General features: G+C 38.4%; 1 protein-coding gene and 2 non-coding genes across 3 annotated transcripts; all 3 read right to left on the bottom strand.

The window, feature by feature from the left end:
* Positions 1–1,150: 1,150 nt before the first annotated feature.
* Positions 1,151–1,366, bottom strand: LOC130212324 (small nucleolar RNA U3). The gene has a single exon (XR_008835288.1). It is a non-coding gene; the product is annotated as a small nucleolar RNA U3 (small nucleolar RNA).
* Positions 1,367–3,129: 1,763 nt separating this feature from the next.
* Positions 3,130–3,345, bottom strand: LOC130212325 (small nucleolar RNA U3). Its single transcript, XR_008835289.1, has one exon. It is a non-coding gene; the product is annotated as a small nucleolar RNA U3 (small nucleolar RNA).
* A 3,987-nt stretch (positions 3,346–7,332) lies between these two features.
* On the bottom strand, positions 7,333–18,577 carry f13a1b (coagulation factor XIII, A1 polypeptide b). The gene is made up of 15 exons (XM_056442917.1): positions 18,469–18,577; positions 16,030–16,239; positions 14,386–14,574; positions 13,798–14,046; positions 13,581–13,699; positions 13,397–13,504; positions 12,551–12,725; positions 11,700–11,838; positions 10,947–11,050; positions 10,745–10,833; positions 10,485–10,638; positions 9,213–9,488; positions 8,954–9,114; positions 8,696–8,832; positions 7,333–8,234 (listed from the first exon to the last, which is right to left on the bottom strand). The coding sequence occupies exons 2-15, from the start codon at positions 16,214–16,216 to the stop codon at positions 8,084–8,086; spliced, it is 2,238 nt and encodes a 745-aa protein (XP_056298892.1). The 5' UTR covers positions 16,217–16,239; positions 18,469–18,577; the 3' UTR covers positions 7,333–8,083.
* Between the last annotated feature and the right edge of the window lie 4,492 nt (positions 18,578–23,069).

The following is a 23,069-nucleotide window of genomic DNA, read 5'->3' as shown; positions in this document are numbered from 1 at the left end:
TATTTTTGGCAGGTGGACTAAAAACACGCCTACTTTAGACCACCAACAACAAAAAAGAGACTCAAAGCATGCAGACATTACGGTCTTATTCCCCAAAACAACTAATCACGTTCTAAGAAACAGTCACGGGATTTCCCTGAATACACGCAGCAAGAAGTGGGATTTATATTGAGGGTTGTTTCCATGCTACCTGGTCATTTTATTAAAATAACCAGTACTTAGTACACAATCATCTTACAACTTTTTTTACTAGTACCATTTGAATTAATACTGATGTAAAACCTTTAACGATATTATGGTTTATTAATTTTAGCTTTGTTCACGATTAGAGTACCACACATGAAAAATAAAAGGTAAAATAATGTGTATTTTGCACTCAGTCCTTCTTTCACATTATCAATATAGTGTTACTAAAATACTTATAGGGGTATTAGAATGATCCTACAGCTGGAGTAACTTTTTCATCTTACATAATATGATTTTAATGATTACTGATGTAAAATATTTAAGACATTTACACAATATATTAAGGTTTGTTCATTTCAGCTACTTTGGCTTGTTTATTTTATATTTTATTCAAAAATGCACAATATTTGAAATAATAAAAAACAATCTTAACTCTCGTGTTACCTTCAAATTTACTAACATCTTTTACCCTTGGGTTCAATTTGACCCCAGCAATTAAAACCTCAGGAAAAATATTAGAATTAAAATTGTTTCCCAAGTTTAAGTGTCAGGTACTTTATGTTTGTTTGTTGACTACCTAAATAGACCTTTAAATAAATAAAAAAGTTGATATTTCTTATACGTTTGACACAGTGAGAATATGTGTTCCCAGTTGTCCCCAAAAAAGTAGGAAAAGTCATGAAATATGAAGCAAAAGAAATGATGTACATTTTCTTTTGGAGACGTTAAACATTGAATGTGGTCAAATTGACCCCAAAGGTAATAGGAGGGTTAATATAGTAGTAAATATATGTAATGTCCACCTTTCAATTATGTTTAGAGTACCATAGATGTTGAACAATAAAGGGTTAGAAAGCCAATTATGGACTGGAACAGTTTTGAAATATCTTTTAATAGAGAGATATATCCACATAAAAGTGTTACTTTAGTAACTTTAGGTATTATTTTAAACAGTATAGCAAAAACCACTCCGCACATACTCTTCCCCTCAAAGCCCCCAGAGGAGCTCCGAACGGTCATCAAAGGCAGACAGCATATGAAGTGAATCATGACTGTGAGCCCGCTTCGCGCTCAGGGAAGAGTATCACAATCTCTTCATCGTGGTTAGCGAGACCAAACATTTTAGAAACACATTTCTCAAGTCAAGAACTATAGAAATGATCCCTGAAAGTATAGTCTTAACCTCCACAGCGCGCTGCCTGCAGTACTAGTATGAGGGACACGCGCCTTATGCTCATGGTGCGCACATTTAACACATATTTATATATATATATATTTCTCCAAATAGGAAGAAAAGAAGAACCGATAACCCTGAATAAAAGCCACATTATATACATGTATAACTATAGTTCTTAATAAGCAATGTCAACAATTCAACGCATTATTATAACATAAAAGTTTCAGCCAAAGTAAATACATTTTAAGACAGTTGGGCTGAGAGTACAAAGTATAGCGTAGATATGACGACTGTTATAAAGATAACAGCTTATTTTAACTAATAAATGTTATATACAGTATATTCATGTGGAATACCCACAATGCAGTTGGGTCAAACCCCTCCTCTAAGTGACGTAGTGACTGACGTGATCCTGCATGGCTGCTTCTAATGCTCAATATAAAAGGGGGATACAAGTTGTTTTTAAAGCTGGTATGTTGCATAAACCTCTTTATATGGATGCTGGTGTCACATTGTGTAAAGATACCAATATCATATTATACAAGTAATAAAATATACTGCATTCAAAATGTGTACTTATTACTTGAAAATGTACTCAAAAGCACAAGAAGTACTCACTAAATGAAGAATACCTCTTTCAGAGTTATGTCATTAAAACAATTATCCTACAGATGGAGTAACTTTTTCATCTTATATAATATGATTTTAATGATTACTGATGTAAAACATATTCAAGCAATATTCATAAGACATTAGGTTTGTTAATTTGAGCTACGTTGCGTTGTTTATTCTATATTTTAATCAAAAATGCACAATATTTATATTTTAGTTTTGTCTTGTTTTCTCCTTGTTTTTATCTTATGATGTTAAAAAAAACATCATCCTTGTGTGGTGTTTCTGTAAGGTTATACATTTGTGTATTTTCTTTTTGTAAAATAAGAATTTCAGTTTAACAAACTGTAAATGCTGGCTATTTCACCATAAATATCCTGTAAAAATGTTTTTAATAAAAATAAATCTTTTAAAAAAAAACACAATATTTGATATCCCCTTTATTCTTTTTATAGATAAGAGAGATCATGATCTGCAAAGCAACTATAGAGAATAATAAAACAATCTTAATATAGTCGTAAATATATGTAATGTCCCCCTTTTAATTATGTTTAGGGTGCCACAGATATGAATAATAAAGGGTTAGAAAGTCAATTATGTACCGAACAGCCTTAAAAACACTAAATAATACAAAACAATCTTAACTCTCGTGTTCCCTTCAAATTTACTAACATCTTTTACCCGTGGGGTCAATTTGACCCCAGCAATTAAAACCTCCAGAAAATTATTAGAATTAATATTATTTCCCAAGTTTAAGTATCAGGTACTTTATGTATGTCTGTTGACTACCTAAATAGATCTTTAAATAAATAATAAACTTGATATTTCTTATATGTTTCACACAGTGAGAATATGTGTTCCCAGTTGTCCCCAAAAAATGAGGAAAAGTCATGAAATATGAAGCAAAAGAAATGATGTAATTTTTTTGGATACGTTAAAAATGTAATGCGGTCGAATTGACCCCAAAGGTAATAGGAGGGTTAATATAGTCGTAAATATATGTAATGTCCCCCTTTCAATTATGTTTAGAGTACCATAGATGTTGAAGGGTTAGAATGGCAATAATGAACCCAACAGTCTTAAAATAACTTTTAATTGAGAGATATCCACATATAAGTGTCACTTTAGGTATTATTTTGAACAGTATAGCAAAAACCACTCCGCACATACTCCCCCCCTCAAAGCCCCCAGAGGAGCTCCGAACGGTCATCAAAGGCAGACAGCATATGAAGTGAATCATGACTGTGAGCCCGCTTCGCGCTCAGGGAAGAGTATCACAATCTCTTCATCGTGGTTAGCGAGACCAAACATTTTAGAAACACATTTCTCAAGTCAAGAACTATAGAAATGATCCCTGAAAGTATAGTCTTAACCTCCTAAGAGCGCTAGCTGCAGTACTAGTATGAGGGACACGCGCCTTATGCTCATGGTGCTCACATTTGTCGAATACCCACAATGCAGTTTTGTGGCAACCCCCTCCTCTGAGTCTCCTATTGGCTGATGTGATCCTGCTTGGTAGCGAGTTAGCTTCAAATGCTAACGGCAGCAGGGGCTAAATTGGATAATAGTTGTTTTTAATGCCGGTATGTTCCAAAATCCTCTTTGTATGCATGCTGGTGTCACATTGGGTACAGCAACTTAATGAGGAAACATTGTCACCACGGAAGAGCTGAGAAAGTTAAACTCTAACGTTGAGAAGTGTTGGAAAATAGCCGAGACTTACTGTGCATCACATTATGGCGTCCGGCCTCAAACGAGCTCACACGATAGTTCCGTTTCGTGACAAAGTAAGCCTGTATGAGGAAAAGTAAATAAATAGTTTAAATTTTTTTTTTTCAAGACTAATTAATGCTACAACAAAACGAGGACATATTTTACAATGTTTTCCCAGAACAAAACTAATACTATATGGATTATTCCTCCTTTTTAAGCAGTAATGCAGGTAGAATAGGTTGTGTAACAGAGGGATTTTTTGCGACTATACTGTATAATATTAATAACATAATAACACGGGGCTCCGTAGTCTGCACTAGAGAGCAACCACTTTATTTCCTTACTTTGAACCCACTCGTAGAAGAGCTTTTCTTTTTCCCTTCTGTTTACTAGTTTATGTTCCTGCGCTCAGGACTCCGGCGTATGACGTCATCACGTAACATTGAGAGCTACGCAAGCACCGCTAAACTAACGCGGATTTAGCTAACGCTAACAGTCTGTCACAATCTTGACACATTATTTTTAGGCATTTTTAATATAAAATGTTATCCGTAAGTTCAAACCACCACGTATTTTTAGAAAGATCGACGGCATTTACTCACCACCTGTAAAACAATTAACTGTAAAAATGGCCCTCGCTTCATCGAGCCCCTTCTGCGCATGCTCGACTAATGCAGGAAGAGAACGGTCAAGTTAAATAAATACCTCATGTGAGATGTTTTATGAAGTGTTAACTGTGTTATAATGTTCAATGTGTGCTCTTATTGGTGATGTGTTACTTACAAAGATAGTTGAAGAAGCAGTTTGAAGTATAATAAATCAGTTGTAGAAAATAATAATACACATGTTGGCATATACACTGCCATGCAAAGATAGTATTTATTCTATAGCCTATATGCCCTGTGACCTAAAGGTTTCATTGTATAAAATAAACATTTCAACATCTAAATTGCTTTTGGGAAAAGGAATTATCAGATTAATATCACTTGGCTTCTTATTCACACAATGGTGCTTCGGCTTTGGCAGAAATGTAATGAATATATAATATTATATAATAAATAAAACACTTATTTTCTCTTCTTTCACCTCGTTAGTTAGAGATCATATTTTTCAAAGGTAAATTGTAGTTTTTATTATGGAATTTACACAGTTAAAACCCATATAATTGTTATACCTGACAACATGTTTGGAGAAGCACAGAACAATTCTTTTTGTGAAAAAAATATTATTATACCGTTTTTTTTCATTTCCATACATATAAATGTCTGTATTTATAGAGCTTCTCCTGGAAAATGTCACTCAAAATAAATATTACAACTCACACATATTTGGTCATTGTTGTTTTGAGTATTCATTATAATCATTATCACAATGTTATTCTTTTATTGTATTTGCAAAAAAATAGTTTGAGTTTTTATTGAAGGCCACCATTGTTTATTGTTTACTTAAGCCATTTAACGTTTTTTTTCTTACATTTGGCTTGTTTGTTCATGTTTTATTGACACTGTTTTATTTGTAATTGTTTTTATAGTTGTTGTTTTCGTGTGGACTTTGCGGAGGTAAATAAGGATCCAAATAATGAATAAAGAATGAATGAATAACAACAATATATGGTATATAAATATATGTGTTTCTGAAAAGGATTTATACAGAAAAATACATTTATGTCCAAGCCGTAGCAGTATTAAGGAATGAACAACACAAACACAAAATACAAAATATGAGATGTTTGGCTCCCCGAATGGACCCCGATTGTTTCACCTTAATATTCATAAATTGTACCTGTCCGCCTCCGCGTTGTTTACTCTGACGTCATTGGCATGCGCCACTCTCACGGAAGAAACGAAGCGACATCTTGGGCATGTTTTCTCTCTTTTCGGCCATATGTGAATATGTGAAGTTTAACGTGTCATTTGGTGGATGTCGGAGAGAAAACACACGAACGTGACACAACATAATGTACCGTTAGTCACAAATAAGTCGAGAGATGTCCGGACTTGTGCAGAATAAATCATGTCGTTCGCTCTTTCAGGTGATGCATCTGAAGTCAGTGGTCCCGAGGAGAGCGGCCCCAGACCGACACGACGCACACCGGGTCAGGTGTGTGTCGTGTCGGTGAATGGAGTTTCAGAGGCGATGGATCTGCTTCAAATAGACGTGGAGACTGACGTGCTAGAAGACGGGCCAGGGAGGGACGCTGCACCGATTTCTGTGAGATTGTTTACCAGCCCTTCTTTTTCTCTCTCTTCAAGCTTGCAGAGTATTTATATTTTAGTGATGCATTATTTTGTTTCTTACATAATTATTCATTCTGCAAAATACATTAAAAAGAACTGCAGCATAAACAGCAAGACAGCATATAAAAACAATTTCAAGTGTGCAGGTGCATCCAAAACCTGAATGCAATAAATGACCAGAGTGTCTGATATCTCACAAATGATCTTCTAAATGATCGTATTTGGTTTCTAAAGCGGTTTCATATGCAGTCCAAAAAACACTGAAAGTATTTGTATCAAAAACAGGTTTCGTACGGTCATGGAAAATACACGAGTCATTTTTTAGAAAGTCATAAAAAGGGACGGTCTGATCGCGTGGTTCCTTATTTAGGGATAGGAGCAACATCCAGGGTTCGTATGGAAAACCTGGAAAAGTCATGGAATTTTAAAATGTTTATTTCCAGATCTGGAAAAGTTCTTGACATTTTTTTGTTATGTTTTGGGAAAGTCATGGAAATTTGTTATATTCATATGTTCATTTATGCACTTTGTTTAAAGGAATAAACATTTATATAAATATTTAATCTTTTAATCACAGGGTTCATGGAAAACCTGCAAAAAATCATAGAATTCTAAAGTGGCTATTTCCAGGCATTGAAAAGTATAAAAACATGTATTTCCAAAGGTTTGGGACAAGTCTGCGTAAAAGTCACATGTTCATTTACGCAGTTTGTTTGTATAACATTTATATAAATATGTATTCTTTTAATCAAACTATAGTCTCTCATTCATCTGTGTCATAATACAGAGATCTCACAAAATGTTTGGCCATGGAAATTTGATTTGAAGTCCTGGAAATCTATTGGTCAACATGTGGATGAACCCTAAACAAAAAAGAAAAAGTCAGAGTACAACTTTTTTGATGAAATGTTCCGAGGAAGGACTTGAAATCGACCCTCAGCCTCTTAAGGCGGGGTTCATACGGTCATGGAAAAACTGGAAAAGTCATAGAATTTTTAAATGGATATTTCCATGAAAAAGACCTTGAAAAAGATATACAATTGTTAGTTTGAAAACTAATTTCTCACTTTTTCATGTCGACACTGAGATTTCACAAAATATTTGGTCGACGCTTGAGAGTAGTCAACTATTAATATTGGTATTCTGCCAGGAATGATTATCTATTAAATTGGAGTGTTTCGAATTCGTTTTTTGAAATCATTGCTTCAGTGATGCATGATTGGTCTTTTTTCTGTATACATTTTAGACTTTGTTGCTCATAAAGTCAAGATGGTAATGATGGCAACCAATTATGAGCCCTGAATCAACAGATGCACACTTCTGAGGGCAAAATTATGCAGTTATTAATCTTTTATTTGCTTGATATTTGCATTTGTTCCAAAAGAAAAAAATGGCAACAAACTTGAATTGATGCTTGATGTAAAAAGGTGAACACTTTTAATAGTTGCATTGTGGGAGTACATCTTGAAAATTAGTTGAAGCTGCATTTAATCAACATTTATTATGTATTAAATGAAACAAAGCATCACATGGTTAGCTCACATTCACAACTAATTATCTGTCATCTCGTCTTGTGTAATTCTGTCTCTAATGGCTAAAAATAGATTAATGGATTAATTTAATCACAGACTCCCTTAAATCACTCACTATTTCTTCCACAGTGTCTTGCATTGACTACACTGCATATTCATGTGAGTGTGTTAATTCTAAGTGGGAAAAGTCACAAATTTAACAGCAATTAGTTCTTTTAAGAAATCCCCTGTTCACCGCTGAATATAGAGTATAATACTAGATAAGTCTTTATTGTCCTTATAATGAGTTGTGAATGATTAAATGAATGAATGATGTCGAAGACAGCCATGTTTAACCCCAAATAAAGAGAATATAATTTAACTGCTTTTGGAGAGATTATTGTGTGTCTTGTTTTTGGCGCCATCTAGCGGTGAAGGTGCATATTGCAACTAACTGAAACTAGCTTGTAGGAGAACTACAGTGAAAATATCCCCCTCAATGCAACACGCGCCGTTCCTTTAACTGTTAAAATATTCAAATTGCCATTCGTATCGTAGATGCTGAAGCCATACGCCTGTTAAGCCAGCTGTAAACCTCTCGCTTTGCTACGTGAGAGGTTTATCATCCGTGAGGGACGCCGGGGGTCCTACAGCGACCGGCCGGCAATGGTGACGGACGCCGTGCCGTCGACCTGCCTGAGAGCGGCGCAGTCCAGAGACGCCATCAGCCGGCTGCTGCCGGCTCGCTGCGGGATGAAATACTCGGTCCAGGTCAGAGAGGACTGTGCTGGGATCAGACTGGAACCAGCAGAGTCAGTTAGAGGCCAGAAGGTCAGCGAGGTCATCAAATAAATCAAGAGAAGCAGTATCGCCCGACGATAAGGGCACAAAAACATGCTTAAACCCGCTATGACTAAATGAAATGAATAGTGTTGATCATCATAAATAAATAAATTAAAGTCTTGATCGTCGTAAATAAAATAAATAAATATATAAATAAAATAAATAAATGTTCTGATCATCGTAAATCCAAAAATGGAGTCAGTTGGTTATGAAAAATCCCAAAATAAAATAAATAAAATAAAATAAATAGTCTTGATCATCCTAAATACAAAATTAAAATAAATAAAAGTCGTGATCATCGTCAATAAAAAATTGGAGAGTCAGTTGGTTATGAAAAACCTGGCAGGGCTTTAACTATAAAACAGAAAAATAATCGTATTCTATAACTTCCATGAAGAATTTATTGATGAACTCACCTGTAATATTTGGACATGGGCAGCATGAGCCCGGGTCCTTCCATGCGGATGTAGACGGCCTCCAGGCCGAAGTTGAAAGGGTTCGTGAACTCCACGGTCGCCGTCATCTCCTCGTTCACTTTGCCGCCGTCGGACACCTGAACCAACACAACAACAACAACAACAATGACAACGACGTGAATAGATCTGCTTATAAAACGCGGGATGGCAACAACTTTCAGATGAATTGTTCGGGCGGACGGACTCAAAGCGACGGACCGTGACGGTGAGCTTGGGATTGTGCAGAGTGACGACTTTCATGGCGGTGACGATCTGGCCCGTCTCCTTGACCTTCCCGGTGGCGATGAAGTGGAGGTTGGCCTGCTCCACCAGGGAATTCATGTATTTTTTAGACTTGACCTCCACCACCTCCTTCACACCTGGAGAACACACACACACACACACACACACAAATAATCCATCTCTGCACTCTCCCCATCGGCCGTTCATGCCTTTTAGTGTGAACGCCCTTTCTCACTTTTCTTGGGGTCAATGGTCACGGTGGGGCTCCTGAACAGGAACTCGGAGCTGGTGACTCCGGTGTAATACACCACGCTGCCGTTGATGTAGGCGTCCACGGTGCGCTCCTCCCCGCTGTGGTTCACGAACTCCAGGGTCAGCTCGAAGTCGTCGCCCACGCTGATCTCCATGGCCGGCAGCACCAGCTCCACGTCGGCCTCGGGGAGGTCGGACTTGTCTCGCTGACAGCCGAACTGCTCCGCCTTCTGCAGGACGGTCCGCTCCTCGGCGCTGCCTGCAGAGAACGTATCGGTTGAAAGAGTTGGAGGAAGATTCATCTGGTTGAAGATGTCTTCTTGGACTGAGGTCTGTGCACCTGTGTGAACTGGGCTATGATGACTTGAGTCTTATTTTGTTTTTTTAATCACGTTGTGATCTAAAAAATTACGGAAAGTATTCAGACCCCTTACAATGTGTCACTCTTTGTTTCCTTGCAGCCATTTGCTGAAATTCAACAAATTTCATTTTATTTCTCAATAATGTTCACTCAGCGCCCCATTTGGTCAGAAAAAGACAGAAATGTAGACATTTTTGCAAATTTATTAACCCTTGTGTTGCCTTCGGGTCATTTTGACCCGATTCAATATTTAAAAAAGAAAAACTGAATTATCCCATTATATATATACATATATATATATGTAAATATATGTATTTTTACAATAAGGTAAATAGATTTAATCTTCAGTGAAATATCACATGGTCATAAGTATTCAGACCCTAAGAGAAATAAAATGAACTGTTTTTATTTGAGCAAACGGCTGCAGTGAAACAAAGAGTGAACATTTTAAAGAGTCTGAATACTTTCCGTACCCACTGTATATATTTGTTTCTATTGTCTGTCACTGTTTTATGTTGTTTTATGTCTGAAACTTTGCTTAGCATGCTGCTGCTGTCTAGGCCAGGAAACTCCTGTAAAGGAGATTTTTAATCTCAATGAGGCTTTTCCCGGTGAACTAAATAAAAAAATAAAAAATAAGTGAAGCCTCATGCTGAGTTTTAGTTTTACAGGATTCAGCATTTTCAATTTTTTATTTATTTATTTAATTTATTTAATCTATTTAATTTATTTTCTTTTGATCAAGACTTTAATTTATTTACTTCTGATGATCAAGACTATTTATTTCATTTAGTCACTGCGGGTTTAAGCATATTCTTGTGCCCTTATCGTCGGGCGAAAGAGAAGAATATTCTACCTGCTTTAAAAAAACAAAACCATTATTTGGTTTCTGACCTTCAGGAAACTTGTATTGATCGGTGATATCTCGACGGGTCACGTCTCCCGGAGTCTTGGTCAAAACCATGCGGCCCACATGAGTCCGGTTCACCTTGACCAGCTCCAGGGAGCCGTCTTTACTCCGGGTGTAAAACACCACGTCGCTGTTCACCTGCCGGACAGACGCTCCAATAAACACTCGCTCTCACTTTACAGACACACTTATTTTTATTAACTTTTTGACAGACAATCAAACTGAAAGAATATCGAAGACTCACCTCAGCAAACACAAAGGCAGCGTCGAACGGGTAGCATATTTGCCCGTGTTTTATGGCATGGACTGATGCAGGACCACATCTGTACATGCCTTTGTGGATAGAGAGACATAGATATGTATGTGAATAATTGGAGGAGCAATTAATAGAAGACTTAATTACATTTTATTATGAAAACCAGCAAAAGCTATATGTTGTTATTTACCATCGCTGGTCTCTTGCGGCGTTGCATCCACAATCTGCCAGCCTCCAAAGCCGGTTGGGAGGTCAGGTCGGGTCATGAAGCACTCGTTCCAGCAGTGATAGTTCCTGATAATAATAAAAACATTATTTCAAACATCATCATTAGTGTAAATAAACCCCATGGAAGGTTTATTGTTTTGGGTTGATTGCCTGTTTTGTATTTGCCTTTTTGGTTTTAATGTATGCCTTGAGATATTGTATTGTATGAAGAATTTATAGAGGTTTTAATCCACTTCCTCTCTAATAGATAAATCCGACTTTTATTTTGAAAAAACGCAGAACACGTGTGTGAATAACCCCATGGAAGGTTTATTGTTTTGGGTTGATCGCCTGTTTTGTATTTGCCTTCTTGGTTTTGATGTATGCCTTTTTGATATTGTATGAAGAATTTATAGAGGTTTAAATCCACTTCCTCTCTAATAGATAAATCGGGCTTTTATTTTGAAAAGGTAAAAGGAATCAGTTTTGACATGGACGATGTGACGGACAGATGTGCATTTATACTTTTAATAAAGTTTAATAGTTTAATGGACCCCTTTGAGGCTATAAAGCTCTGACGGTGGTGATAGTTTACCAGTTTAAATAATGTATCGTGACCCAAAGGAAGAAAATAAAAGAGTAATTTCACCAGCAGTAAGTTTCATGCCATGATCTGTTAAAATGAGTATAATACAAGTTGTTTTATTATATTTTAAACGTGTCTGTGTTTGTTTACCAGATGGTGTCTCTGGTGCGGACGCGGTCGATCCGGCCGTCCTCGTCCAGGATGATGTCGGTCTTCAGGTTTCCGTCGTTGTCGTGAGCGGAGAAGTAGTTTGTGACGACCCGCGACGGGATGCCCAGACAGCGCAGGACTGGAGAGGAAGAAAAATACACAATTAAAGGAGTGAATAAAGTCAAATATTATGATTAGGATACAACCCGGGCCTCGGGTCGTCCAGTTCAGCGTGGCTTTTATATTGCGTTTTATAATTTAATGATTTGTGATATTGCTCATTATTAAGTCTGATTGTAAGCATAGTTTTAGGTGTTTTTGTACTATCGTTTTTGTATTTATATATAGTTCATTTCTTCATTTATCTTGTTCTAATCCTACTGTTTTACCACGATGAATTTATTCAGTTGAATTGTATTTATCTTTTCATCTCTATTCAGCGTGCATGATTTATTTTGTGTCTTATATGAATACGAGTGCAAGAATATTTTGGTCTCTATGCTTCCTTTTATTGAGTTTATGCCATGAAATCCTTCAATCAATTTATTTTTTGAGAATTTAAGGCATTTCTGATCCGATGCTGCACGATTACGCCTCCTGGTGTAAGTTCTTATATCATAACACGAGGCCGGCGGGCCGAATTTTGCCCTCCAACATCATTCTATGTGGCACCTGACAGCTTGAAAGACACATGATCACCTTTTCTTAACGAAATTCAAGAAAAATATCCTGTGCTTTGATTTTGAAGGTTTCAAATTAAATGGATTTATGTTATAATATTAGAGAAATTTGACACCCCTGCTATAGAGGATACATTTAATTATTTTTTGGGGATCCGGTAAAGATCTCACAGGTGTTGAAGACGGCGGCGTAGACCCAGCACTGAGCGAAGCTGACGGGCATCTTGCTGCTGGCGTAGGTGAGCAGGATGTCCGTGCTGCCGGTCCAGGAAGTGGGCGCCACTCCGTAGGTGTAGTTGCCGCTCCAGTTCCCCACCAGCACGCCATCGTCATCACGAGAGTTCAGCTGAGAAGATTTTTAGACATTTGATGGGTTGCCCTTGACAACCACGATATTTCAGACGACATGTTCACTTAAAACAACAGTGAAAGCCCATATGTTTGGCAAATGACACTTTATTTTGAAAAGCTGGATTTGTCTGAAAAGGCTTTTCTCTTGTTTAGTAGATGAATAATAATTATTTTATGAGGGAATGAAATAAATAAAATAAAATAAATGAAATAAATAAAATAAAATAAAATAAATAAAATAAATAAAATAAATAAAATAAATAAAATAAATAAAATAAATAAAATAAATAAAATAAATAAAATAAATAAAATAAATAAAATAAATAAAATAAATAGTCTTGATTATTGTAAATAAATGAAATAAATAGTCTTGATCATTTTAAATGAATGAGAATAAATAGTCTGAATCATCGTAAATAAAAAATAGTCTTGATCATTGTAATAAAATAAAATAAAAAATCGTAATAATCGTAAATAAAAAAATTAAAATAGTCCCGATCATCATTAATAAATCAAATAAATTGTCTTAATCATTGTGAATCAATATAATAAATTGTCTTGACATCGTCGACCAGCTGCTATCATTAATGATTTTTAACTGCGTACCTTATGTATGTGTGAACCAGTTTCCTGTGTTTTAGTGGTTGTAAATGAATATTTCCTCACCATAGCAGAAGCCTTTCTGGTCACCTTGATGGGGTCTCCTCTGTTGGTGATGGGCATGTCAGACCGGTCCATGATGTACAGACAGGCATCCAGGACCCCGAAGTTAAACTAGAAGAAGAACAAGTGAAAAGTAATTGGAGATTCAGTCCTAAAAGCCTTCTTGAAGTGTTTGTTTTTCTTCTACCTGTCCGTAGTTCCAGTTCCTCTCTGCGATGTCGTCGAAGGAGCCGTGGTAGATGATCCCCATCTCGGTCATCACGCACTCCTGCCTCTCTCTCTCATCGTCCAGAAACACGGCATCATCTGAGGACCCCGAAAAGAAGAAGAAAAACACAGTGTGAGAAGAAAAAAAAGAGGCGGAAAATTTAAATAAAGTTGCGTTCAAGGAGCCTCAAACCGACCCGGCACCCAGGGATTGAAGAGAACGTAGAGGTTTCGGCTCTTGTCCCATCTGGTCCTGCGGATGCCGAAGGGCGTCTTCACGGCGACGTACATGTGGTACTTCCCCACGATGCAGTCTGCCGCGGGAGTGACGCCCATGGTGACCGTGGAGCCGGCGGCGTCCACGATGCGGCCTTCCCAGGAGCTCTGGCGCTCCTTGGTGGGGAAGACGGGGATGTAGGTGCCCTTGCTGTACTGAGGGCTGGAGCCTGGGGAGCAATGGCCGATTCATGCAAAAAGGTCAAGACCAGGGGCGTCAAACTCAGCTTCACCGTGGGCCACATCAGCATCACGGCCGCCTTTTAAAGGGCCGGTGTAACGCTGTATAAACTACTCCCGAACATACGAGATAACTCTCTTTGCATTTTGATTATTGTGTATTCGAGAGTAGAAATATTGTACACATGAACATTTCTCTAATAGTGTAACACAAATCCATTTCATTTGAAACCTTCAAAATAAAAGCACAGGATATAAAGGCGATCATATGTCTTTCAAGCCGTCAGGGGCCGCATAAAATGACGTGGTGGGGCGACACAAAAACTCACCGATGACGAACTCCACTGCGAACGTGTCCTTAGCCGCTTCGTAGGGTCGGTTGAAGGTGACCTTGACCTGGAACTCTTGACCTCGGCGGACGATGAGATAGTCGGAGTTGAACACCGCGGTGCGGTGTTGCTTCTTGTTGCTCTGGTCCGGCCCCTTCATCATGTCCACTTTGGAAATGTCCAAATATTCTGAATGGAGAGGGAGAGACAACGGCGTTATCAAGAGGACGCCGGCCGCTGGCCTCTGGGTATCTCTCACTGAGCAGCAGGAAGTGAGCAGAATTTATCCGGTTGGGACGTCAATCATGTGGAAACCACAGGAAGTTGTGTCATTGTCCGTTGGCTATTTTCTGCCCTTAAAAGAAGAAGACTTCCCTAACCTCACAGGATTTGGGACTCAGTATCTCTTCAGAAGAAAAGCACTATGTTTCGACAAGATGCAACCCATATATATAAGTTTAAAACTAAGTTAAAGATACTCTGTGAATATACTCTTTGAATATATTTTGTACTAGAGATCTGTTTGTTGGACCGAATTTATGATTGACTGACAACGTTGGTTGTATTTTTGCTTCCTTATTTATTATTATTTTCCTGCTTTAACATTTTTATTTGTGTTTTTCCTTATGGCCCTTCTTGGCCAGATGCATGGTTAATTTGGACTTTATTTTAATGTTTTATTATTGTTATGCACTCTTACTTTTGAAGGCTGTATTTCTGTAAAAATACCTAAATAAAATATCAAGTATAACATTTTTTTTTTTTAAAGAAGACGACTTGGTATGCGAGGAAAAATTAAAAAACGGGTAGGAAAAACACAATTTCTAGTCGATTTTGACATTTTTCTTCCACAGCATGTCTTCTTTTTAGCCCAATGGAAAGAAAATCTCTCCATGACATAAATATAGATGTTCATTTCTCTACATCTGGCTCCAGATATTTCCCAAATTCACCAAAAAGTTAGCATAGCTCATGGTTTATTTGCATATTGAACATAACATTTCAGAAAAACTCAGTAAAACAAAAAGTTATTGTCTTAATGCGAGTAATTAACTGGGGAAGTTTAATAGTGATATATAAGCGTCTTTGTGTATTTAGAAAAGCGCTATATAAGTTTGAATTATTATTATTATTATTATTATTATACTAGTTACATGTATTTACTCCATTCCCCCTTCAGTGTCTTCGAAATGAAGTGAATTTTACAATATATTTGTCAGAATTAGATTTTCTTTTCTCAGTCTCTGATCCAGAAATCTCCACTTCAGCAAATACATACACTTAACTTTTAAAATGTAATTCATATTCGAATTATAAAGTTTTTTACAGAGTGGTTTATTCATCGCCTGATTTAAAGAAACATGGCCTTTAATTTAAAAATCAAAAAAATACCGTCAGTTATCCAATATCCCTTTGACCCATACGTTTAAAAAACAAAAAAATTATATGCAGCCTTAATGTTCACTATAATGACATAATGCTTGATTTAAATACTTAAACTGTCATGAAATAAAATGCCATAATATTTGTAATATATGTCTTAAATAATATAAGTAATCACACTGGAGGTTTTCATTGCGATATCTGCGGTTTTAAACTCCAACCTGTTGTTAATTGTGATGAGCTGGTTGTGAATGAGCTCACCCGTCATGGGGGGGAAGCCTCTCGGGCCGGGGACCCCGAAGGGCTCAAACTCCGGCATGTCGGGGGAGTCGGAGTTGGAGCTGGAGACGGGGTCCGCGGAGCGGCCGCGGTTCGTCATCTTGGGAGGGGGTCCGGCGGGAGGAGGGGGGGCCAGAGAGGAGGTCGGGGCGGCACCTGGATCAGACATGGTGGCGGCGGGGCGTTCAGGGCCTGGAAGAGGAGGATGGAAAACACATGGCGGTTATTTTAACACTTATCTTTTGTGTGTTTGCTATAAATCAGACCGCACACTGAAAAATATGCCTCGAGTTAGTGAGTGCTCAGAGTTTCTTTGAGGATTCACGCCACGCTGCGTTCATTCCTGCAGGAAAACTCATCTGCTTCACACATGTGAAAAAAACTGGAAAAACCCGTGTGTGTTTGTGTGTGTGTGTGTGTGTTTGTGTGTGTCTCTCTCTCTTTTGTATTCAAGAAGGACCTATTTTAATATAAAAAATATGCCTTAAAGTTAAATGCACATATTGACGCTTGTGAATGATGAATAACAGAGTGAAATGCTTCATGGTTTCCATGTGTGTGTGTGTGTGTGTGTGTGTGTGTGTGTGTGTGTCTCTCTCTCTTTTGTATTCAAGAAGGACCTATTTTAATATAAAAAACTATGCCTTTAAGTTAAATGCACATATTGACGCTTGTGAATGATGAATAACAGAGTGAAATGCTTCATGGTTTCCATGTGTGTGTGTGTGTGTGTGTGTGTGTGTGTGTGTGTGTGTGTGTGTAGCTGCAGGCGAGTTTACAGCCGCTCCTCTTCCGGTCAGATGCTCATGGTTAAGAAAAGACACTTTTTCTGTGTTTTGGAGGATTTGTTTTTAAATAATTTTTGCAGTCACACACACGCACACACACACACACACACACACACACAACACCTGCCCGAGAGCGAGGCCAGCTGTTGCGTAACGTGGGCGCCTGCTGGTCGCTGGGACCACGTTTGGCTGCTGAGTCATCGTTTAACACATAAAGGACGCTCTGTGGTCAACCACCGGTACACAGACACGCTTACCTTCTGCAGACAGGCAGGTAGACACATACAGACAGACAGGCAGACAGGTAGGCAGGCAGACACATACAGAAAGATGAGCAGACAGACAGGCACACAGACAGACAGACAGACAGACAGGCAGGCACACAGTGACCTGTCCTGTTCTGTTTTATTCTACTGGACTTGTTACAATATTGTGTTTTTATTCCGCTCCGGTTTCCAGATGAAGAGTTGACATGAGGCCAGCCGAGCTTTGACAACAGGTGAAGGTAAAGCTGCTCGTCACACTGCAGGTGTGCATGAGGCGCTAAGAGGCAACAACTATGAACTCAGGGTTATCGTCACCGGACTAAACAAGCAACACATTTACTCAGCAGCTGTGGAAAAAGTGAAATGTTCCTTGTGAATTTCTTCGTCCGTTTCCGCAGTTCAACACGTCGATAGTCGTTAGTCACCGAGTTCCTTCAGCGAAGAACTTTGACTTCTGCAAAGTTCTGGGACTGTTACGTCCTGATAACCTACGAGACTCACGCGAGATGAAGGAAAACTTATTTTGTACGAGCGTCCGCAGAAAGAATCGATTTAAATAACATCATTTACTCAACTGCGTCAAAGAGAGAGAGAGAGAGAGAGAGAGACTCTGATGCTGCGTTCACACCAAAGGCGTTGCCCATTTTTATTTCACAAGTTTGGAGTAAACACTTTAAAAAAGTACTCAAATTAATTAAGTCGAACTACGAGTGGCACAAAATAGGAAATTCTCAGGTATTTCAAAACTGTGCAAGTGTTTGAGTAAATGCATGTAGTGTCTTTACATAAAGTGTGTGTATACACACACACACACACACACACATGTTTTTTTCACACAACTGTGCAGAATGCTGACACAGGAGAAAAGTCCACACATGTTCCCCAGCAGGACTCTGCAAACACCATACTGTCCACAGCATTGTTTATGCATGTATTATAAATGTGTTATTGTTATTATTATTTTGATATTGATAGTGTTACTACGGTAACTATACTATTCAGATTTGTTTTTTACAGCATTGATTCAGGTGGTAACATCTGGGACCTAAAGCAGCCATTCCCATCAAATGTAAAGGTGCATATATATTAATATAATAACAATAATAATAATGCACAATAGGCTTCGTTTGCATTCGAACCGACACGGTTTTCAAAGATTGCGCAACAACAAGCGAAGAATGTGAGCTCAACGACTTTGAGATGTGGCATCGTTCTCTTGCATCTTCACATCTGGAAGCGAAGACAAAAAAAACTATACGAGACGCTGGGGGGGGATTGTAAAAAAATCGATGCGGCGCGGCGGAGTTCTTACGAATTAAAAAGTCGGTAAAATAAGTTTTACTAAATAAAGAAAGTAAAGGACTCACCTCGGGTGAAGAGGAGGAGAGAGGAGCTGCTGGTCGGAGTCGGGTCTGCTGCCGCTGCTCCGACTCGGACGACTTCTGCTTCTGCTTTTATACCCTACAGGGGAAAGGAAGAGCCATCCATGTGTGTGTGTGTGTGTGTGTGTGTGTGTAAGACCTCTGCAGGGAAATGGTGCCATCGTGGGTGTGACGGTCAGCCCAATTTAGGAACAGGATGTGGAATCTACCGTCTCCGTACAAACCACACACAAGTCTCACGCGTTGAGTTTAATGTGACGAAGACGACCATCTTCATCGTGCCGCCGACGATGAGGAGGACGCACATCTGGTGTGACGTGTTGCGCAACACGTTCACGGTGCCCAGAGGAAGGGTTGCAGTAACGCAGCATGTTCCCATATCGTCTACGACTTCATCGAAGGTCGAGGAGCCGGTGCATCGTGTCTATATTTAGTGAAGTTATGAATTCATGTTTATCTGGAGAGGAAAACTCTATTTTGATATTGTTGATATATATTGTTGATCCGTCCGTCTTGTTTGCTCCTCCGCGGCGGCATGTTTTACGAGCGCGGGGCCTTTTATCGGGGGTGTCGGTTTGGCTTTTCTGCTCCGATCTAAGTAAAGAGGGCGGGATCTTTGCAAGTTAAGCCCCGCCCCTCGCTGAATGTTCATGGCCTCAGTCCAGGTGGCGATTATAATGTGAGTTTCACTCATCGGAGTGTTTGCTGAACTCATAAATGACACAACTTGGCCCCAAGTTTGCAATCTCATTATCAAAATGTATTCCCACACGTTTCCTCGATTCTCTACACTTGATTGCATCTTTATTGACGTTTAAGTACTTTGTTTTGGTCGTTTCAGAATGTTTTTTCTCACTTTCTTCAATATTTGTCAAGTCTGAATTTCACTTATTGAGGTCTAATAAACTTAATGAATACATTTCCTCCCTCTTTTTATCTTTGCAAAACCAATATTTGGACGATTTTTAAAAGCTTTTTCGTTTACACACACAACAGACCTCTTCTGCATCGGCCTTACCACATTTCTATATTTATAGGGAATTTGTTTTTCCAAACATAACCGGGACAAACATGACTTCATGAACTCCTGAACGATGCAGCTGTTGGCTCACAGCCAGATGTGCCAACAGCAATCAGGCTCAAATCTGGCCAACTACTGCTTACTGTTTTAATAACACCTTTATAACACTGTTATTACTGCTAATAGTACTACCACCAACACCCTCTCACTTTTCTTTTCCACATTTAAGAGCATCAAAGAGGAAGAAATGAGCCGCCGCAAGATGTCCTTGTCCTTCCTTCATTTATTCATCCGCTGCTTTCACGAGAAAAAGAATTCCCATCAGTAACATTAGCATAAAATAATAACTTACCCTCGAAAAAGCAGAAAGATTCGAGTTCCTAATGTTTAAAAAAACAAAAAAGATTGGACGTTACGAGCTTTTTACTTTAAAACTGATTCAAAACAAATACCCAAGGAATAAAATTACACTGTATGTTTCTGTGGTTCCCATTTCCACCACTTAGCGTCTTGAGTGACCAGTAAACTCAGAGCGGAGAACTAATCAGCAAATAACAACGCGAATGAGACCCGCTGTGTGGCTGGTGGATTGTTTTTTATTCATGAAATGGAGTCTTTTATTTTTGAGGGAAGTGCTTCAGTAATTCATTTGACATTCACACAAGAAAAGGCATCCATCTTGGTAACATTCAAACACTTTAAGAGAGCTCAAAACAAACTCTACCAAAGGCGCCAAATCAAAATGGCCGCTTCAATCCGTAAACAAGGGATTGTTTGTCTGGAGCCAGACTGAGGAGGAAAAGATGAATCATGAAGGATGATGTCATCGTGCCGTCGTGTGTTTTCATTGGAAACATGATGGGAAACGGCACACTGAAACATGGAGGTACCGCCAGGAACCGAAAAGGGTTCTTCAGAGCAATGCCATAGAAGAACCATTTCTGGTTCCACAAAGAACCTTTCAAACCAGGATTCTTTAAAGAACCATGTCCTTAAATAGTTCTTCAAATAACCTTTAAAGGTGTTTCAAAGAACCTTAAAAACATGGTTCTTTAAGGCAACATTTCTGATTCCACAAAGAACCTTTCAAACCATGGTTCTTTTAAGAACCACTTCTTTGAATAGTTCTTGAGATAACCTATGAAGGTGCCTCAAAGAACCTTAAAAGATGGTTCTTTAAGGCACCATTTATGGTTCCACAAAGAACCTTTCAAACCAGGGTTCTTTAAAGAACCATGTCCTTAAATAGTTCTTCAAATAACCTTTAAAGGTGTCTCAAAGAACCTTAAAAACATGGTTCTTTAAGGCACCATTTATGGTTCCACAAAGAACCTTTCAAACCAGGGTTCTTTAAAGAACCATGTCCTAAAATAGTTCTTCAAAGAACCTTTAAAGGTGTTTCAAAGAACCTTAAAAACATGGTTCTTTAAGACACCAGTTATGGTTCCACAAAGAACCTTACAAGATGGTTCTTTAAGGCAACATTTATTGTTTCACAAAGAACCTTTCAAACCAGGGTTCTTTAAAGAACCATGTCCTAAAATAGTTCTTCAAAGAACCTTTAAAGGTGTCTCAAAGAACCTTAAAAACATGGTTCTTTAAGACACCAGTTATGGTTCCACAAAGAAGCTTAAAAACATGGTTATTTAAAGAACCATTTCCTTGAATAGTTCTTCAAATAAAGGGGTCTCAAAGAACCTTAAAAGATGGCTCTTCAAGGCACCATTTCTGGTTCACACAAAGAACCTTTCAAACCAGGGTTCTTTAAAGAACCATGTCCTTAAATAGTTATTCAAAGAACCTTTAAAAGTGTCTCAAAGAACCTTCAGAAAATGGTTCTTTAAGGCCTCGTTTCTAAAATGGTTCTCCAGTAGTTGATGGTTCTTCGTAAGCCTTTTTAAAGAGCCATTCGAGAACCGTTTTTCTCCTGTGCGTTGGACGCTCACACAAACACAACGACTGTTTTTAGAAAATAATTTGCAGCTGGAAAATAAACGCATCAATCAGACGTCTGTTTGAATCCAGTGTTGATTCAGGCGCCGCTCCCTCACGCTCAGAGGAACACGGGTAATGTTTACAGAAAGACGCAAGAAGGAGACGCAGAATTATAAAGAACTCAAAGTGACAGGGAGCACTTTACGCTCACCCGATAATTGGCATTTATAAGAATATCTCCAGCGGGTCACACAGTACGGGTCTTGTGCTGAGAACATTGCGTCAACTCCGGTTTCCGAGGTCAAGAATATACTTAATTTGTATAATAATATGTGTGTAATTTATAATATCAGGAACCGGTTACTGTGTGAATTATAAAATGAAACTATATAGATTACATCGTGGAACATAAACAGTGAAGTATATTCAGATGAAGCTAATGACATGCTCTTCCTCAAGTCAGAAAACTCATCACGAAGTATAAATATACATGTTCTCTATGTGTATATACATGTTCTCTATGTGTGTATACATGTTCTCTATGTGTATATACATGTTCTCTATGTGCGTATACATGTTCTCTATGTGTATATACATGTTCTCTATGTGTATATACATGTTCTCTATGTGTATATACACATGTTCTCTATGTATATATACATGTTCTCTTTGTATATATACATGTTCTCTATGTGTATATACATGTTCTCTATGTGTATATACACATGTTCTCTATGTGTATATACATGTTCTCTATGTGTATATACATGTTCTCTATGTGTATATACATGTTCTCTATGTGTATATACATGTTCTCTATGTATATATACATGTTCTCTATGTGTATATACATGTTCTCTATGTGTATATACATGTTCTCTATGTGTATATACATGTTCTCTATGTGTATACACATGTTCTCTATGTGTATATACATGTTCTCTATGTGCATATACATGTTCTCTATGTGTGTATACATGTTCTCTATGTGTATATACATGTTCTCTATGTGTATATACATGTTCTCTATGTGTATATACATGTTCTCTATGTATATATACATGTTCTCTATGTATATATACATGTTCTCTATGTACATACATGGATTCATCTCTGCAACATGCACCTGTGCATTGGTGTGTGTGTGTGTGTGTCCGTGTGTGTGTGCGTGTGCACTTCAGAAGCTCCACCGTTTTGACTTCCTGTCGTTTTAAATGAGCGACGGCGTTTCCGTTTTGTCTTTCACAACCGTTGTGAATAATCCTCTTCCTGTGTAAGACCAGAAAGAGGAAGAGGAAGAGGAAGGACGAGAGGAGCAACGTACAGGATGGAGAAGGAGACGACGAGCATGATCCTGGAGTAGGAAAAAGAAGGCGGCGAGGGCGAACGAGAGCGCGGCGTCCGTGGCGGCGGAGCGGGAGGAGAGTGGAGGAGCAGAACGAGAAGATGGGAGAGGAGACGGAGCGCCTGAAGATAAAGCTGGAGGAAGGAGTTAAAGCGAGGGATGAGGAGGTCGGGGGATTGAGGGAGGAAAATGACAAACTGTGAGTAGAGCTGGAGAGGATGAAAGAGGGCGGAGAAAGGTGGAGGAATGGAGTGAGAGAGTGTTTCCAGAAGCAAAGTGAGGAGG

Source organism: Pseudoliparis swirei, chromosome 21 (assembly GCF_029220125.1).
Source record: "Pseudoliparis swirei isolate HS2019 ecotype Mariana Trench chromosome 21, NWPU_hadal_v1, whole genome shotgun sequence".
NCBI lineage: Eukaryota > Metazoa > Chordata > Actinopteri > Perciformes > Liparidae > Pseudoliparis > Pseudoliparis swirei.
Note: the sequence above shows the minus strand (reverse complement) of the source record. Positions and strands in the feature narration are given on the sequence as shown.

What these genes read in the sequence shown, in the direction of transcription:
- f13a1b (XM_056442917.1), bottom strand. Translation starts at nt 16,216, where the DNA reads ATGTCTGATCCAGGTGCCGCCCCGACCTCCTCTCTGGCCCCCCCTCCT. An exon ending in CGCCGCCGTCTTCAACACCT is followed by an intron (nt 11,839 to 12,550) that starts GTGAGATCTTTA and finishes CTTCCTCTCCAG; the next exon opens with TCCTGCGCTGTCTGGGCATC. An exon ending in GACCATTGACCCCAAGAAAA is followed by an intron (nt 9,115 to 9,212) that starts GTGAGAAAGGGC and finishes TGTGTTCTCCAG; the next exon opens with GTGTGAAGGAGGTGGTGGAG.